The 18757-nt window shown below is 47.7% G+C and overlaps 2 protein-coding genes across 2 annotated transcripts in view; both read right to left on the bottom strand.

The window, feature by feature from the left end:
- The window catches only part of LOC135057014 (retinitis pigmentosa 1-like 1 protein), a 68277-nt gene extending 63403 nt beyond the window's left edge, over nucleotides 1–4874 (bottom strand). The window contains exons 1-3 of the mRNA XM_063962875.1: nucleotides 4799–4874; nucleotides 4582–4679; nucleotides 3467–4298 (exon numbers count right to left, since the gene is read on the bottom strand). Of these exons, the coding sequence (XP_063818945.1) occupies nucleotides 3467–4298; nucleotides 4582–4679; nucleotides 4799–4832 (964 nt within the window). The 5' untranslated portion in view covers nucleotides 4833–4874. The remainder of the gene's footprint in view (nucleotides 1–3466; nucleotides 4299–4581; nucleotides 4680–4798) is intronic.
- Nucleotides 1–18757, bottom strand: part of LOC135057009 (oocyte zinc finger protein XlCOF8.4-like) — a 279935-nt gene that overhangs the window by 251794 nt on the left and 9384 nt on the right. Inside the window, exons 2-3 of the mRNA XM_063962867.1 lie at nucleotides 6857–7005; nucleotides 5954–6145 (exon numbers count right to left, since the gene is read on the bottom strand). Of these exons, the coding sequence (XP_063818937.1) occupies nucleotides 5954–6145; nucleotides 6857–6934 (270 nt within the window). The 5' untranslated portion in view covers nucleotides 6935–7005. The remainder of the gene's footprint in view (nucleotides 1–5953; nucleotides 6146–6856; nucleotides 7006–18757) is intronic.

Here is an 18757-nt window from a genome sequence, read left to right on the forward strand (position 1 = left end):
GCTTTCCGGTTACCTTTACCAAAAACTTTACGGATCGGAAATACCTTCCATTGCTCATTGCTGAAACCATATGTTTCGTCCAGTAGATTTCCTCGTAAAATATCTCAGGGGAGATCACCAATAAATGTACAGGGTCAGCAGGAGTTCTTGGTGGAGAAGGTTCTCGATTCCAAGTTGTCCCGGGGTCGGCTTTATTTTTTGGTACATTGGAGAGGTTATGGGCCAGAGGAAAGGTCTTGGGTCCTGGATGAGGATCTTCATGCCCCGAGGCTCAAAAGGGCATTTTTTCGAGAATTTCCTCAGAAACCCGGCTTTAGGGGTTCCTTGACCCCTCCTCAAGGGGGGGGTACTGTTAGGCGCCGGGGTCCGCTCGTCGGTGCGGCCCGGCGCCTAGCAACAAGGGACGCCGTGCGCGTACAGCCGCCGGCTCCCTGGCAACGCTAGACGCCGGGCGCACGGAGCCGCTCTGACCTTAGCAACGGGGACGCCACGTTCAGCCGCGTTCCCCGTTGCTGGGTCTGTCCTAATCATAGTATGGTGTGCTGGCCGTGCAGCATGCAAGCTGCACGGCATTTCCTAGATTACCCTGTCTGGATCTTGATTGGAGGGTTCCTGAATAAAGGCACCCTCAGGACTTCTCACAGACGCCGGTGATAGCTTCCTGTTTGCCTGTGTCTGCTACAGAGAGTTTCCAGTCCTGCTCAATCCGGTTGTTCCTGTCCTCAGAGATCCTGTACTCGGAAGTTTGTCATCTATTCCTGGAGTCTGACCGAGCACCTTTAACATCCTGTGGTGTTCGTGAGTCGCGGCTCAGCCGTGTGTTGCGGCTTGTCCGCTTACTGTTTATTATTTAATTGATTTGTGTTCTGGAGCTTTTGCGGAGGATTCCGCTCCCACAGATCCACTCTGGTGTCCAGCGGTGCTGGATAGGAGTAACGGATCAGTGGATCTTTGGTTGTCCTTTTCCCTGGCGGCTAGTCCGCACATACCTTTGGTTTAAGTTAGTTAGCTTGTAACCCCTGGCCTGGTTGCTTAGTCAGAGGGCCCCTTGTTATCACCCTGTCTCGGATTTCCCTTTGTCTCCCATTAAGACCTGCGGGGGCATCGGGGTTGGGCAGACATAATCCGCCCTTCGAACGCGGCTGCCATGGGCTCAAGCAACCATAGTCTCGCAGGGGATTTCTGATAACACGGGCGAGACAACGGAGTTAGGGCGCCAGGGGTTACTAGGCTCTCCTGCTCCCACAACCAGCATATCTTCCCAGTACTCAGACCTCTGCCATAAGATCTCCTCTGGTCTGGAGTACGGGAATCATAACAGCGTGTCTATATCGGATGACAAGTTATCCGACCACTTTTCTGTAGCACTACTCACCCACGCACAGGCAATGGTAGGTCTGAGCAGTGTACCATTGGTCACACAAATAGATTTTAATGTATTTTCCAATTTGCGATCCGCCGGCTCCTTAAGGGCCGCCGTGCCAGGTGCAGGGAGAGCTACCTTTTTAGTTAATCGTGTCAGTGCCCTGTCCAGAACGGGGGGTGACTCCCACCTTCTCCTGTCCTCTGCCGGGAAAGGATAAACAACCTGTATTCTTTTAGGAATTTGAAATTTCTTATCAGGATTTCCCCAGACCCCCTCAAAGAGGGTGTTTAGTTCATGGGAAGAAGGAAAAGTTACCTCCACTTTCCTTTCTTTATAAAGGTACACCTTCTTGTCAGGCAAAGAAGGGGTCTCCTCAACGTTTAAGACGTCCTTTATAGCTACAATCGTGTACTGAATGCTCTTAGCTAACTTCGGATCTATTCTGGAGCCACTAGGGTCGACACAGGAATCAGAGTCCGTGTCGGTATCAGTATGAATTAGTTGGGCAAATGATCTCTTATGTGACCCCGAGGGGTCTTCTGTGGGAGAAAAAGCAGAGCTTTGTAACATCACATCCTCCACAGACTTTCTCCAGGTCTGTGCCTCAGACTCAGATTTATCCAATCTTTTTCTGTTATGATTCACACTATCACACAAATCTTTCACCCAATTAGGTTCAGGTGGTGCCGACACGGTCACCACATTACAATTCTGTGTCACTAAAATAGCTTCCTCCGGAGAAGAGCACTCTGCCTCAGACATGTCACACACGTGTACCAAACACTCCACAGACACTCCGGGCTTATAGGAGACAAACCCACAGTAAAATCTGTCAGAGGGATACTGAGAGGATTTGCCAGCTTACACCCCAGCGCCAGTAACACAATGCCTGTAAAACAAAATTGCCTACAGACCTGCAGCACTTTTACAATTATAAATATATCACATGCAAAGCACCAAATTGCACTGTGCCCCCCGTTTTGCACCCTGATACTTGTTCAGCAGTGAAGGACCAGCGATCTCCTCTGCAGCCTGGAAGGGGAGAAAATGGCGCTGAGTAGTGTGCTGGCTAACTGAGGAAGAAGCCCCGCCCCCGCAATGGCACGCTTCTCTTCAGATTATTCCACTGTAATATTTATACTGATGGGGGTAGGACTGTGCCACCGCACCATATGTCCCCTCTATGCCAGTTTTTTATGAGGTATCATGCTGCCAAGGGCGCCCCCCGCGAACTGCACCCTATTGTGCATGTGTGATATGGGAGCATGGCGCGCAGCATTCCCGCCCGCTGCGCGGTACCTTTCAGCCGTCACTGCAACAAAGATCTTCTTTCGTCTTATACTCACCCGTCTTCTGACTTCTGGCTTTGTAAGGGGGGGTGACGGCAGGCTGTGGGAGTGAGCATCTAGGCGCAGCTAGCGTTCAGGACTCTTCAGGAGCTTATGGTGTCCTGTCAGCCAGAAGCAGAGCCATGAAACGCTCAGGAAGTTGGATCCTACTTCTGCCCCCTTGACCCACGAAGCAGGGAGACAGTTGCCAGCAGTGCTCCCTGAAAATAAAAAAACCTATGTCTTTTCAGAGAAACTCAGTAGAGCTCCTCAGAGTGCATCCAGTCTGCCTGGGCACAATCTCTAAACTGAGGTCTGGAGGAGGGGCATAGAGGGAGGAGCCAGTTCACACCCTTGAAAAGTCTTAAAGTGCCCATGTCTCCTGCGGATCCTTCTATACCAGAGGTTCTCAAACTTGGTCCTCGGGGGCCCACACAGTGCATGTTTTGCAGGTCTCCTCACAGAATCACAAGTGAAATAATTAGCTCCACCTGTGGACCTTTTAAAATGTGTCAGTGAGTAATTAATATACCTGTGCACCTGCTGAGTTTCCTGCAAAACATGCACTGTGTGGGCCCACGAGGACCAAGTTTGAGAACCTCTGGTCTATACCCAATGGTTCTGAAGTGGACCCCAGGATCCTCTAGGACGCAAGAGAAATATATTTCCCTCAATAGTTTGTAGTGACAGAGGGTGTAGGATAAGAGATTACTGTAGTGACTGAGGAAGGAGAATATGTGACTCTTAACTGTAATAAGTGATTATTACTCACCTGTCCTGATATCTGTAGGGATTTCCTCCTCCTTACACTGCTGATCACCCCTCACATACGTCTCTTCTTCTCCCTCTATATCTTCTGCCATCATATCAGTCACATACGTCTCTTCTTCTCCCTCTATATCTTCTGCCTTCATATCAGTCACATACGTCTCTTCTTCTCCCTCTATATCTTCTGCCTTCATATCAGTCACATACGTCTCTTCTTCTCCCTCTGTATCTTCTGCCTTTATATCAGTCACATACGTCTCTTCTTCTCCCTCTATATCTTCTGCCTTCATATCAGTCACATATGTCTCTTCTTCTCCCTCTGTATCTTCTGCCTTCATATCAGTCACATACGTCTCTTCTTCTCTCTCTGTATCTTCTGCCTTCATATCAGTCACATACGTCTCTTCTTCTCCCTCTATATCTTCTGCCTTCATATCAGTCACATACGTCTCTTCTTCTCCCTCTATATCTTCTGCCTTCATATCAGTCACATACGTCTCTTCTTCTCTCTCTATATCTTCTGCCTTCATATCAGCCACATACGTCTCTTCTTCTTCCTCTGTATCTTCTGCCTTCATATTAGTCACATACGTCTCTTCTTCTCCCTCTATATCTTCTGCCTTCATATCAGTCACATACGTCTCTTCTTCTCCCTCTGTATCTTCTGCCTTCATATCAGTCACATACGTCTCTTCTTCTCCCTCTATATCTTCTGGCTTCATATCAGTCACATACGTCTCTTCTGCTCCCTCTATATCTTCTGTCGTTATATCTGTCACATACGTCTCTTGTTCTCCCTCTATATCTTCTGTTTTAATATCAGACAGACTTTCTTCCTAAAAAACAAATACACAAAAAAACACTCTGACATTTGCATACAGTCAGATTAAAGTTTGGTGAAACAGTATAATATCAGTGTATAAGACACAGCAACTCTAATCATCATATATTGACAGTTCACAACACCCATAGAGGGAGAAAATAACTTGTGGCGAGCCCGAATGGGGCTTTCTAGTGCCCTCACCGCTGCTGGCATACTGGTGGCAAGGATGCAGCTGTCAGTATACTGACGGCCAGCGTCCCGGCCGCATTTAAATTGTACGTATTCCACCCACCTACCTGATCCTCCTGTGGGATCCTGTGATTCTCCTCTGTACAGTCCTGGGAATACAGAGGACGGGGACATCTCTCTGGGGTATCTCTGTTACTGGGCCCATCTGTAGGAGACACACAGTGACTGAGTACAGTGTAAATATGTGATTATCATGTGATCTGTGTATATAGGGGGCCCCCATACCTGCTCTCCCCTGTATAATACATGACAGTCTCCTCTTACCCAGTGATGTGAGGGGCCGGTGATTCTCCATCATCACGTCCTTGTACAGACCCCTGTGTTCCTCTATATACTCCTCCTCCTGCATGGAGACATAGACAGTGACATCCTGACACCTTATAGGAACCTGACACACACAATGATACAGTCATCACCCAGACACGTCCCCTGGTGTTACTGTATAATGTCCCATTCCCAGCAGTCACCACTCCAGTCATCACACAGACACGTCCCCTGGTGTTACTGTATAATGCCCCATTCCCAGCAGTCACCTCTCCAGTCATCACCCAGACTCATCCCCTGGTGTTACTGTATAATGGTCCATTCCCAGCAGTCACCTCTCCAGTCATCACCCAGACACGTCCCCTGGTGTTACTGTATAATGCCCAATTCCCAGCAGTCACCACTCCAGTGATCACACAGACACGTCCCCTGGTGTTACTGTATAATGTCCCATTCCCAGCAGTCACCTCTCCAGTCATCACCCAGACACATCTCCTGGTGTTACTGTATAATGTCCCATTCCCAGCAGTCACCTCCCCAGTCATCACCCAGACACATTCCCTGGTGTTACTGTATAATGCCCCATTCCCAGCAGTCACCTCTCCAGTCATCACCCAGACACATTCCCTGGTGTTACTGTATAATGTCCCATTCCCAGCAGTCACCTCTCCAGTCATCACCCAGACACATCCCCTGGTGTTACTGTATAATGCCCCATTCCCAGCAGTCACCTCTCCAGTCATCACCCAGACACGTCCCCTGGTGTTACTGTATAATGTCCCATCCCCTGGTGTAACTGTATAATGTCCCATTCCCAGCAGTCACCTCTCCAGTCATCACCCAGACACATCCCCTGGTGTTACTGTATAATGCCCCATTCCCAGCAGTCACCTCTCCAGTCATCACCCAGACACGTCCCCTGGTGTAACTGTATAATGCCCCATTCCCAGCAGTCACCTCTCCAGTCATCACCCAGACACGTCCCCTGGTGTAACTGTATAATGTCCCATTCCCAGCAGTCACCTCTCCAGTCATCACCCAGACATATCCCCTGGTGTTATTGTATAATGTCCCATTCCCAGCAGTAACCTCTCCAGTCATCACCCAGACACATCCCCTGGTGTTACTGTATAATGTCCCATTTCCAGCAGTCACCTCTCCAGTCAGCAGCTGAATGATCTTGTTGGCGAGTTCCAGGATCTTCTGGTCATTGGGCCTCTCATGTATCAGTGAGTAAGGTTGAGGAACCGTGATGGGGCTCCGGTTCCTGTTCAGTCCTCCTGACACACGGGGACGGCTGCTGCATGTCTCAAAATCACTGGATGTCTTCTTCACTACTGTGTAATCCTGTGAATTGGGGAAGACACCAACTATGAATACATATACTCCAAGATCTCCTCACTTCCCCAGTCATGTGTCTGTATTATTACTATAGATATGTGATGTCCCTATGACACTCCCAGATCCCCTCACATCCCCAGTCATGTCCCTGTAATATTACTATAGATATAAGTGATGTCACTGTGACACTCCCAATCCCCTCAACTCCCCAGTCATGTCCTTGTATTATTACTAAAGATATGAGTGATGTCACTGTGACACTCCCAGATCCCCTCACCTTCCCAGTCATGTCCCTGTATTATTAGTATAGATATAACTGATGTCACTGTGACACTCCCAGATCCCCTTACCTCCCCAGTCATGTCCCTGTATCATTACTACTATAGATATAAATTATGTGACAGTGACACTCCCAGATCCCCTCACCTCCCTTGTCATGTCCCTGTATTTTAGTATAGATATAAGTGATGTCACTGTGATGCTCCCAGAACCCCTCACCTCCCCAGTCATGTCCTTGTATTATTACTATAGGTATAAGTGATGTCACTGTGACACTCCCAGATCCTCTCACCTCCCCAGTCATGTCCCTGTATTATTACTATAGATATAAGTGATGTCACTGTGACACTCCCAGATCCCATCACCTCCCCAGTCATGTCCCTGTATTATTACTATAGATATAAGTGATGTCACTGTGACACTCCCAGATCCCATCACCTCTCCAGTCAGCAGGTAGATGATCTCCATGGTGATATTTATTATCCTCTCAGTCCTGTGACTCCTGTCCGTGTCCATGCTTAGTGATGGATGAGAATACAGAACATGTGACGTGTAATAAAGACTCTGGTTCCTCACTGCTGGAATGTCTAGAAATAAATATAATACATATAACACACATCACAGAAAACACATGTAACACAGACACATGACACTCTGTGACCAGAAAGACCCCCCCCCCCTCCACAGCCACAGATCCCTGGTCAGCGTCTGTCAGAGGTTCCTGTGCCCCATAAAGCTCCTCAGAGTCACACAGCGCTGTACTGTATAATGTTACCCCAATGCTCCTCCCATGGCCGGGGTCTTATTCCTCCCAGACACGTACTTGGTGCCAGTTGCTGCAGAGGAATCAGTTACAGACACATGAATTAGGGATGTTGGGATTTTGTATTATATTTATTCCAGAACCTGAGAGGATTTGTGACTGTACCCAGGTCACACAGATAGGGGGGAGGTGAGGGGAGAGGGGATTCCGATGGTAGATCAACAGTTAATAAGTCCACCACGATTGATCGACATGGGAAAAAAGATTGACACAGGAAAAGGTCGACTTGACATTTTGATATTTTTTATACTTTACGATCCACGTGGACTATGATTGGGAATAGTAACTTGGGAAGCGCAGTGAGTCATACAAGGGGACACGGTGCAATAATTGGGGTCCTGGTCATGTGACAGAGAAAATGACACCAAGTTGTTTTTTTCAATGTTTCATGTGTGACCTGTCCCGTGTTGGCCTTCTTCACTGTGTCGGCTTTTTCCGCATGTCGACCAATAGCTGTCAACCTATTGACTGTCGACCTTAAACAGGTCGACCCTTTCATTCATAACCAGGGGAGAGTACACAGGAGAGCAGACGGGGTGTAGATGTGGGGAGAGGGGAACTAAAGTAGGAAATCTGGGTGTACAGCGGAGGGTGACCACTCATTACTGTTATTATTACTCTGCTGCTATAGTAACAGGACACCACAGGCTGCTCCCCCTGTATAGTAATAGTAACAGGACACCACAGGCTGCTCCTCCTGTATAATACTAATAACAGGACACCACAGGCTGCTCCTCCTGTATAATACTATTAACAGGACACCACAGGCTGCTCCTCCTGTATAATACTAATAACAGGACACCACAGGCTGCTCCTCCTGTATAACACTAATAACAGGACACCACAGGCTGCTCCTCCTGTATAGTAATACTAACAGGACACCACAGGCCGCCCCCACCCCTGTATAATACTATCAACAGGACACCACAGGCTGCTCCGCCTGTATAGTAATACTAACAGGACACCACAGGCTGCTCCCCCTGTATAATAATAATAATAATAACAATAACAATAACAATAACAACAACAGGACACCAAAGGCCACTCCTCATGTATAATAGTAACAACAACAACAACAACAACAACAACAACACACCACAGGCTGCTCCCCCTGTATAACAACAACAACAACACCACACTACAGACTGCTCACCTTTTACCGTATCTGCTATGGGTGCTCCTCGGGTAACACCAAGAACCATGGAATAATATTTACTTACATTAAGACATCTCAAATATAGATTTACCAAATTATCAACACTCATTTATATGTACAACTATGAAGATCAGAAACTCCCGTGTGAAGAACGGGTAGAACAGCCAGTAACTTATAAATATCATCTTTGTGTTATTCTAATTACTTTTAAAGTCAGAACTCACCACTAAATCAAGTATGCAGTGCCCACAGTGTGGGAGGAGCTGTGAGGTCATGTGGGAGGAGCTACAATGGAGGACCTTGGTAGGAATAGAGAATTTTCCTTTGTAATAATTAAGAATTTGCGCACACCTACCCAAAAAGGGGGCGTGGTGAAGATGACCCCAGTTTTGCAACCTGCACGCCCAGACATTGGCCACCACAGGGGAAAAAAATCCTTATTCATTCCCCTTACATTATTTGTCATGTTTGCTCCTTACAGTAATACCCATTACACATTATGCCACACAACGTAATGCCTATCACACATAATGCCACACACCATAATGTCCCTTATACATTATGACCACATAAGTGCCAGTTACACATAATTCACCCAGTATAGTGCCAGATACACATAATGCACCCAGTGTAATGCCAGACACACATAATGCACCCAGAATAATGCCAGACACACATAATGCACCCAGTATAATGCCAGACACACATAATGCACCCAGAATAATGCCAGACACACATAATGCACCCAGTATAATGCCAGACACACATAATTCACCCAGTATAGTGCCAGATACACATAATGCACCCAGTATAATGCCAGACACACATAATGCACCCAGTATAAAGCCAGACACACATAATGCACCCAGTATAATGCCAGACACACATAATGCACCCAGTATAATGCCAGATACACATAATGCACCCAGTATAACGCCAGATACACATAATGCACCCAGTATAGTGCCAGATACACATAATGCACCCAGTATAGTGCCAGATACACATAATGCACCCAGTACAATGCCAGATACACATAATGCACCCAGTATAATGCCAGACACACATAATGCACCCAGTATAATGCCAGATACACATAATGCACCCAGTATAGTGCCAGATACACATAATGCACCCAGTATAACGCCAGATACACGTAATGCACCCAGTATAGTGCCAGATACACATAATGCACCAGATACACATAATGCATCCACTATAACGTCAGATACACATAATGCACCCTGTATAACGCCAGATACACATAATGCACCCAGTATAGTGCCAGATACACATAATGCACCCAGTATAGTGCAAGTTACACATAATGCACATTAGTATAGTGAAAGTTATATATAATATTTACAGTATAGTGCCAAATACACATAATGCACCTAGTATAATGCCAGATACACATAATGCCCACAGTATAATGCCAGTTACACATAATGCACATAGTATAGTACCATTTTCATATATTCCCTGTATTGTGCCAGATACACATAATGCACCCAGTATAATGCCAGTTACACATAAAGCACCCAGTATAATGCCAGATACACATAATGCACCCAGTATAATGTCAGTTACACATAATGCACCCAGTATAGTGCGTTACACATAATGCACCCAGTATAGTGCGTTACACATAATGCACATTAGTATAGTGACAGTTATATATAATATTCCCAGTATAGTGCCAGATACACATAATGCACCCAGTATGCAAGATACACATAATACACCCAGTATAATGCCAGATACACATAATATCTCCAGTATAGCGCCAGATTCACGTAATGTACCCAGTATAGTGCCAGGTTCTCATAATCAGTGGTGCAAGTATAACGGTATGGGCATTACGGTGTATTGTTATAAGACTGGCAGCTGGTACACCATACAACCCAACCACTTTGCAGTTGCCCACTATTAGTACTGCTCCACCGAGTGCTGTACTCTGTGATGTGGAAGTTACAACAGAGCGAGGGCTGCTGGGAGCTGTGATGATTCTCCCTGTTCTGTGGCTGCCATCCCCGAAGAGGCGCATGCTATCGCTGTGCAGTATATACATATGTGGCACAGAGACGAGAGTGGCTGGCTGCTAGGGAGAAGCCTGACATGAGAGACAGTGAAGGGGGGTGGGGGCTCTAAGCCTAGAGACACAGGGGGTAATTCTGCTGCGATAACGAGATTTATGGTAAGAACTTACCGTTGTTAAATCTCTTTCTGAGACGTACACTGGGCTCCACAAGGAATGGACAATGGGGTGTAGAGTAGGATCTTGATCCAAGGCACCAACAGGCTCAAAAGCTTTGACTGTTCCCAAGAAGCACAGCGCTGCCTCCTCTATAACCCCGCCCCTCCGCACAGGAGCTCAGTTTTCAGTTAACCAGCCCAATGCAGTAGCAGGATAAGAGACGACATCAGTTAGTAGCCACATAAACCACACTCTCACGACAGGAGAAGTGTCAGCGGCTAATGCCATACCAACCCAAAGAAGCTAAGTGCGGCAGGGTGGGCGCCTTGTGGAGCCCAGTGTATCTCGCAGAAAGAGATTTAACTAAGGTAAGTTCTTACCATAAATCTCATTTTCTGCTGCGCGGTACACTGGGCTCCACAAGGAATGGACAATGGGGATGTCCTAAAGCAGTTCCTTATGGGAGGGGACAAACTGTAGCGGGCACAAGAACCCGGCGTCCAAAGGAAGCATCCTGGGAAGCGGCACTATCGAAGGCATAGAACCTTATGAACGTGTTCACTAAGGACCACGTAGCCGCCTTGCACAATTGTTCAAGGGTCGCACCACGGCGGGCTGCCCAAGAAGGTCCCACAGACCGAGTAGAATGGGCAGTAATGTGAGCAGGAGCTGACAGACCAGCCTTCACATAAGCATGTGCAATCACCATTGTAATCCAGTTGGCCAAAGTCTACTTGTGAGCAGACCAGCTACATTTGTGAAATCCAAACAAAACAAAGAGAGAATCAGATTTCCTAATGGAAGCAGTTCTCTTCACATAGATACGGAGAGCCCGTACCACATCCAAAGACCGCTCTTTGGGAGACAAGTCAGGAGAGGCAAGGGCCAGAACCACAATCTCCTGATTAAGGTGGAATGAAGTAACCACCTTAAGTAAATATCCAGGCCAAGTCCTAAGGACCGCCCGGTCACGGTGAAATATCAGATGAGGTGAGCTACAAGACAGAGCACCCAAATCCGACACTCTTCTGGCTGAGGCAATAGCCAGCAGAAACACCACCTTAAGGGAAAGCCACTTAAGGTCAGCTGAACCAAGAGGCTCAAATGGAGGTTCTTGCAACGCTTCCAAAACCACCGACAAGTCCCAAGGAGACACAGGCGGGACATAGGGAGGTTGGATACGCAACACACCCTGAGTAAAGGTATGAACATCAGGTAAGGTTGCAATTTTTCTATGAAACCACACCGACAAGGCAGAAATATGAACCTTGAGGGAGGCCAGCCGCAAGCCTAAGTCTAGGCACTGCTGAAAGAAAGCTAAAAGCTTTGCAGTACTAAATTTGGAAGCGTCATGATTGTTAGATGCGCACCAAACAAAGTAAGAATGCCAGACCCTATGGTAAATCCGAGCAGAAGCCGGTTTCCTGGCCCGCAACATAGTTTTAATGACTGCCTCAGAAAAACCTTTAGACCTCAAGATGGGAGCTTCAAGAGCCATGGTAGTGGAGGTTGCCAACCGCAAACCTCAGGTATTGCTGATGAGACACTGCTATAGGAACATGCAGGTAAGCATCCTGTATATCCAGGGAGACCATATAAACCCCAGGCTCCAAGGCCAGAACTATAGAGCGAAGGGTTTCCATACGGAACTTGGAGACTCTCACAAACTTGTTCAGGGCCTTGAGGTTGAGAATGGGTCGGGAGGACCCATTCAGTTTCAGGACTAGAAACAGCGGAGAATAGTACCCCTGGCCTCTCTGAGCAAGAGGCACCTGTACTACGACTCCTGTGTCCAGGAGGGTCTGTACCACCGAATGTAGAGTCTTTGCCTTTATCTGGTCTGAAGGGACGTCTGTCAGGCAAAATAGATGAGGGGGACGGTTTTTGAAGGCTATGGCGTAACCTTGAGTAACGACTTCCCGTACCCAGGCATCTGTAGTGGTCCTCAACCATTCCTGGGTATACCCTAGAAGCCGGCCCCCCACCCTGGGGTCCCCCCAGGGGGAGGCCCGCCCCATCATGTGGCAGGCTTATCGGTCTTGGAAGCTAGCTGATGGGCAGCCCAGGCTCTTTTGGGCTTTGGCTTATCAGGTTTGGAAGTGCGGGCCCGTTTGTGGTACGCCTGACCTTTTGCTTTACCTGAAGGATGGAAGGGACGAAAGAAAGTACTTTTAGCCTTCGACACTGAAGGAGCAGTACTTGTTAGACACTCAGTTTTGGCAGTAGCCAAATCAGCCACTATCTTATTTAGGTCCTCTCCGAACAGGATATATCCCTTGAAAGGGAGCACCTCCAGGGTTTTTCTAGAATCCAGATCCACAGATCAGGATCTCAGCCACAAAATCCGGCGAGCCAGGACTGATGTAGTAGAAGCCTTGGCCGCCAGAATACTGGCATCAGAAGCCTCTTTGATATAGTGAGAAGCTGTGACAATATAGTACAAGCATTGTCTAGCATGGTCAGAGGAGACTTCAGCTTCTAACTCCTGGACCTACGCTACAATGACCTCTGCAGCCCATGTTGCTGCAATAGTGGGACTGTGTGCAGCACCCGTGAGGGTGTAAATCGCTTTCAGACAACCCTCCACACATTTATCCGTAGGCTCCTTAAGAGAGGTGACGGTAGTGACAGGTAGAGCTGAGGAGACCACCATCCGCGCCACATGCGAGTCCACTGGAGGAGAGGTCTCCCAATTTTTAGTCAGCTCTGGCGCGAGGGGATAGCGAGCAAGCAGTTTCTTGTGAGGAACAAACTTCTTGCCTGGATTTTCCCAGGATTCCAGACGTATATCAACCAGGTGATCAGAGTGAGGTAAAACTTGTTTAACCACCTTCTGACGCTTAAACCTATCTAGGAGGGACAGATGGCTCGGGATCATCCGTAATCTGTAAAATTAGCTTAATGGCCTCCAAGAGATCAGGAACATCCACTTGTGAGCCACTATCCCCATCAGTATTGTCAGTATCAGAATATGTGGGGTCAGTGTAAACGCCATCTTCATTAGACGAGGTGTCAGGGACAGCAGTGGATTGTGAGGAAGTAATGGTCCACTTAGAGGAACCCTTTGGTCTTAGGTGGGAGAGGGATAGACTTAGTAGTCAGTGACTGGTTCAATTTCTGTAACTGCGTGGACAAGGTATCTGCCCACGGAGGGTTAGCTGCGGGGACCATGTACGGTTGGACCGGCATAGGAGGTGCCATAGGGGGCGTTAGTTTAGTAACTAGCATAGTCAGCAGTGGTTCCGGTATGAATGGTCGACCATGTGAACGGATACCGTCAGCAGTGTGGAGAAGGTAGCCCACGGCGGGTCATTCTGGATCCCCATTGCCACAGTTCCACTGGGGGGCAAGGAACCCCCAGAACCAGAGCCCTTGGCTGCTATATTTTCCTCAAAGGTATCTGTGGCTTCAGCACCACCGGCAGTGTGTTCCGCCCCAGAACCGTTACCCTCATCAGCAGACATGTTATATAACGTGCAGTATAAGGTAACACAGTCCAATATTTCAGCAGCACAATACCCAACCCAAGCCCCTGCGCAGTGTAGTCAGCACCGACAGGGATTCAGGAGAGATACGGTGACTAGAATCACAGAGAAAAATACAACTAAAGTATATCTGGTGAATATCCTATATTACAATATAATAACCTGACGCAACTAGCCCCCACAGGTTACAGAATATAGAGATGGCAAGCTGAGTGAGAGACACAAAGTGGACGTCACCCAGCAGAACAATGCACACACATATAGTCACAGTTTGTACAATGCAGAGGTTATTACTAACAATAATACTCCACTGGACTAGCTTATATATATATATAGCTATGTAATCAATAGATATAACACTGCACAGTAAGAACCGGATGTATATCACAGGGTACTTGTACTAAATAACCCTGACCAAATGCACTTTTTCTTAATTATCACTGTCTAAACGACATGTAGAATACTTAAGTGTCATGTAAAGTCACAGCGTCGACTGTCAGCCGGCTTTACATAGGAGGATTTGCCCAAGCAGTCCCAGGAACAGTGTAGCTGAGAGAAATGGCGCCCAAACACTGACTGGGAGTGAGGGAGAGACAGATATGCAGCTCCAGGGAGGGAACATTTACTGCAAATGGCACCCTGGGGCTGGGGGAGTGGCTCCAGGTCTAAGCCTTATCCCCCCTGCTGGACTTAACCACTGGTACTGTGGGCCTAAAGAAAAAAATAAGAATTTACTTACCGATAATTCTATTTCTCGTAGTCCGTAGTGGATGCTGGGAACTCCGTAAGGACCATGGGGAATAGCGGCTCCGCAGGAGACTGGGCACATCTAAAGAAAGCTTTAGGATCACCTGGTGTGCACTGGCTCCTCCCCCTATGACCCTCCTCCAAGCCTCAGTTAGGATACTGTGCTCGGACGAGCGTACACAATAAGGAAGGATTTTGAATCCCGGGTAAGACTCATACCAGCCACACCAATCACACTGTACAACTTGTGATATGAACCCAGTTAACAGCATGATAATAGAGGAGCCTCTAGAAAAGATGGCTCACTACAACAATAACCCGAATTTTTTGGTAACAATAATTATGTACCAGTATTGCAGACAATCCGCACTTGGGATGGGCGCCCAGCATCCACTACGGACTACGAGAAATAGAATTATCGGTAAGTAAATTCTTATTTTCTCTGACGTCCTAGTGGATGCTGGGAACTCCGTAAGGACCATGGGGATTATACCAAAGCTCCCAAACGGGCGGGAGAGTGCGGATGACTCTGCAGCACCGAATGAGAGAACTCCAGGTCCTCCTCAGCCAGGATAATCAAATTTGTAGAATTTTACAAACGTATTTGCTCCTGACCAAGTAACTGCTCGGCAAAGTTGTAAAGCCGAGACCCCTCGGGCAGCTGCCCAAGATGATCCCACCTTCCTTGTGGAGTGGGCATTTACAGATTTTTGGCTGTGGCAGGCCTGCCACAGAATGTGCAAGCTGAATTGTACTACAAATCCAACGAGCAATCGTCTGCTTAGAAGCAGGAGCACCCAGCTTGTTGGGTGCATACAGGATAAACAGCGAGTCAGATTTTCTGACTCCAGCCGTCCTGGAAACATATTTTCAGGGCCCTGACCACGTCAAGCAACTTGGAATCCTCCAAGTCCTTAGTAGCCGCAGGTACCACAATAGGTTGGTTCATGTGAAATGCAGAAACCACCTTAGGTAGAAATTGAGGACAAGTCCTCAATTCTGCCCTGTCAGAATGAAATATTAAGTAAGGGCTTTTATATGATAAAGCCGCCAATTCTGACACACGCTTGGCTGAAGCCAGGGCTAACTCGTCACTTCCATGTGAGATATTTTAAGTCCACAGTGGTGAGTGGTTCAAACCAATGTGACTTTAGGAAACTCAACAGAACATTGAGATCCCAAGGTGCCACTGGACGCACAAAAGGAGGCTGTATATGCAGTACCCCTTTTACAAATGTCTGAACTTCAGGCACTGAAGCCAGTTCTTTTTGGAAGAAAATCGACAGGGCCGAAATTTGAACCTTAATGGACCCCAATTTTTGGCCCATAGACAGTCCAGTTTGCAGGAAATGGAGGAAACGACCCAGTTGAAATTCCTCTGTAGGGGCCTTCTTGGCCTCACCCCACGCAACAAATTTTCGCCAAATGCGGTGATAATGTTTTGCGGTTACGTCCTTCCTGGCCTTGACCAGGGTAGGGATGACTTCATCCGGAATGCCTTTTTCCTTCAGGATCCGGCGTTCAACCGCCATGCCGTCCAACGCAGCCGCGGTAAGTCTTGGAACAGACAAGGCCCCTGCTGGAGCAGGTCCTTTCTTAGAGATAGAGGCCACGGTTCGTCCGTGAACATCTCTTGAAGTTCCAGATACCAAGTCCTTCTTGGCCAATCCGGAACCACGAGTATAGTTCTTACTCCTCTCCTTCTTATTATTCTCAGTACTTTTGGTATGAGAGGCAGAGGAGGGAACACATACACTGACTGGTACACCCACGGCGTTACCAGAGCGTCCACCGCTATTGCCTGAGGGTCCCTTGACCTGGCGCAATATCTGTCTAGTTTTTTGTTTAGACGGGACGCCATTATGTCCACCTTTGGTTTTTCCCAATGGTTTACAATCAGGTGGAAGACTTCTGAGTGAAGTCTCCACTCTCCCGGGTGAAGGTCGTGTCTGCTGAGGAAGTCTGCTTCCCAGTTGTCCACTCCCGGAATGAACACTGCTGACAGTGCTATCACATGATTTTCCGCCCAGCGAAAATCCTTGCAGCCTCTGCCATTTCCCTCCTGCTTCTCGTGCCGCCCTGTCTGTTTACGTGGGCGACTGACGTGATGTTGTCCGATTGGATCAATACCGCCTGACCCTGAAGCAGGGGTTTCGCTTGACTTAGGGCATTGTAAATGGCCCTTAGTTCCAGAATGTTTATATGAAGAGATGTCTCCAGGCTTGACCATAAGCCCTGGAAATTCCTTCCCTGTGTGACTGCTCCCCAGCCTCGCAGGCTGGCATCCGTGGCCACCAGGACCCAGTCCCGAATGCCGAATCTGCGGCCCTCTAGAAGATGAGCACTCTGCAACCACCACAGGAGGGATACCCTTGTCCCTGGTGACAGGGTTATCCGCTGAAGCATCTGAAGATGCGACCCGGACCATTTGTCCAGTAGGTTCCACTGTGCGTGGAATCTGCCGAATGGGATTGCTTCGTAGGAAGCCACCATTTTTACCCAGAACCCTTGTGCATTGATGCACTGGGACTTGGTTCGGTTTTAGGAGGTTCCTGACTAGCTCGGATAACTCCCTGGCTTTCTCCTCCGGGAGAAGCACCTTCTTTCTGGACTATGTCCAGAATCATCCTTAGGAACAAAAGACAAGTCGTCGGAACCAGCTGCGATTTTGGAATATTGAAAATCCAATCGTGCTGCCACAACACTACCTGATATAGTGCTACACCGATCTCCAACTGTTCCCTGGATCTTACCCTTATCAGGGAATCGTCCAAGTAAAGGATAACTAAAATTCCCTTCCTTCGAAGGAATATCATCATTTCGGTCATTACTTCAGTAAAGACTCGGGGTGCCGTGGACCATCCCTACGGCAGCGTCCGAACTGATACAGTTCTGTACCATAACCTGAAATACCCTTGGTGAGAAGGGTAAATTTTGACATGAAGGTAAGCATCCTTGATGTCCCGAGACATCATGTAGTCCCCTTCTTCCAGGTTTGCACTCACTGCTCTGAGTGACTCAATTTTGAATTTGAACCTCTGTATGCAAGTGTTCAAAGATTTTAGATTTTAGAGTTTAAAATCGGTCTCACCGAGCCGTCTGGCTTCGGTACCACAATAGTGTGGAATAATACCCTGTTCCCTGTTGCAGGAGGGGTACCTTGATTATCACCTGCTGGGAATACAGCTTGTGAATGGCTTCCAAAACTGCCTCCCTGTCAGCGGGAGACGTCGGTAAAACAGACTTTTGGAAACGGCGAGGGGAATACGTCTCGAATTCCAATTTGTACCCCTGAAATATTATCTGAAGGATCCAGGGGTCTACTTGCGAGTGAGCCCACTGCGCACTGAAATTCATTGAGAACGGGACCCCACCGTGCCTGAACTTGTAAAGCCCTAGCGTCATACTGAGGGCTTGGCATAGGCGGAAAAGGGTTTCTGTTCCTTGGAACTGGCTGATCTCTGCAGCCATTTTCCTCTCCCTCTGTCACGAGCAGAAAAGAGGAACCCTTTTGCCCGCTTGCCAACCAGGACTGCGCCTGATAATACGGCGTCTTATTTTGAGAGGCGACCTGGGGTACAGCCCCTCTTTTAAGGCAATACTTCCAAATGCCGTTTGGAATCCGCATCACCTGACCACTTTACTGGAATAATTGGACAACGCACTTATACTTGATGCCAGTCGGCAAATATTCCGCTGTGCATCATGCATATATAGAAATGCATCTTTTAATTGCTCTATAGGCAATAATATACTGTCCTTATCTAGGATATCATATTTCCAGTCAGGGAATCCGACCACGCCAACCCAGCACTGCACATCCAGGCTGAGGCGATTGCTGGTCGCAGTATAACACCAGTATGTGTGTAAATACATTTTAGGATACGCTCCTGCTTTCTATCAGCAGGATCCTTAAGGGCGGCCATCTCAG

Source organism: Pseudophryne corroboree, chromosome 3, assembly GCF_028390025.1.
Source record: "Pseudophryne corroboree isolate aPseCor3 chromosome 3, aPseCor3.hap2, whole genome shotgun sequence".
Lineage (NCBI taxonomy): Eukaryota > Metazoa > Chordata > Amphibia > Anura > Myobatrachidae > Pseudophryne > Pseudophryne corroboree.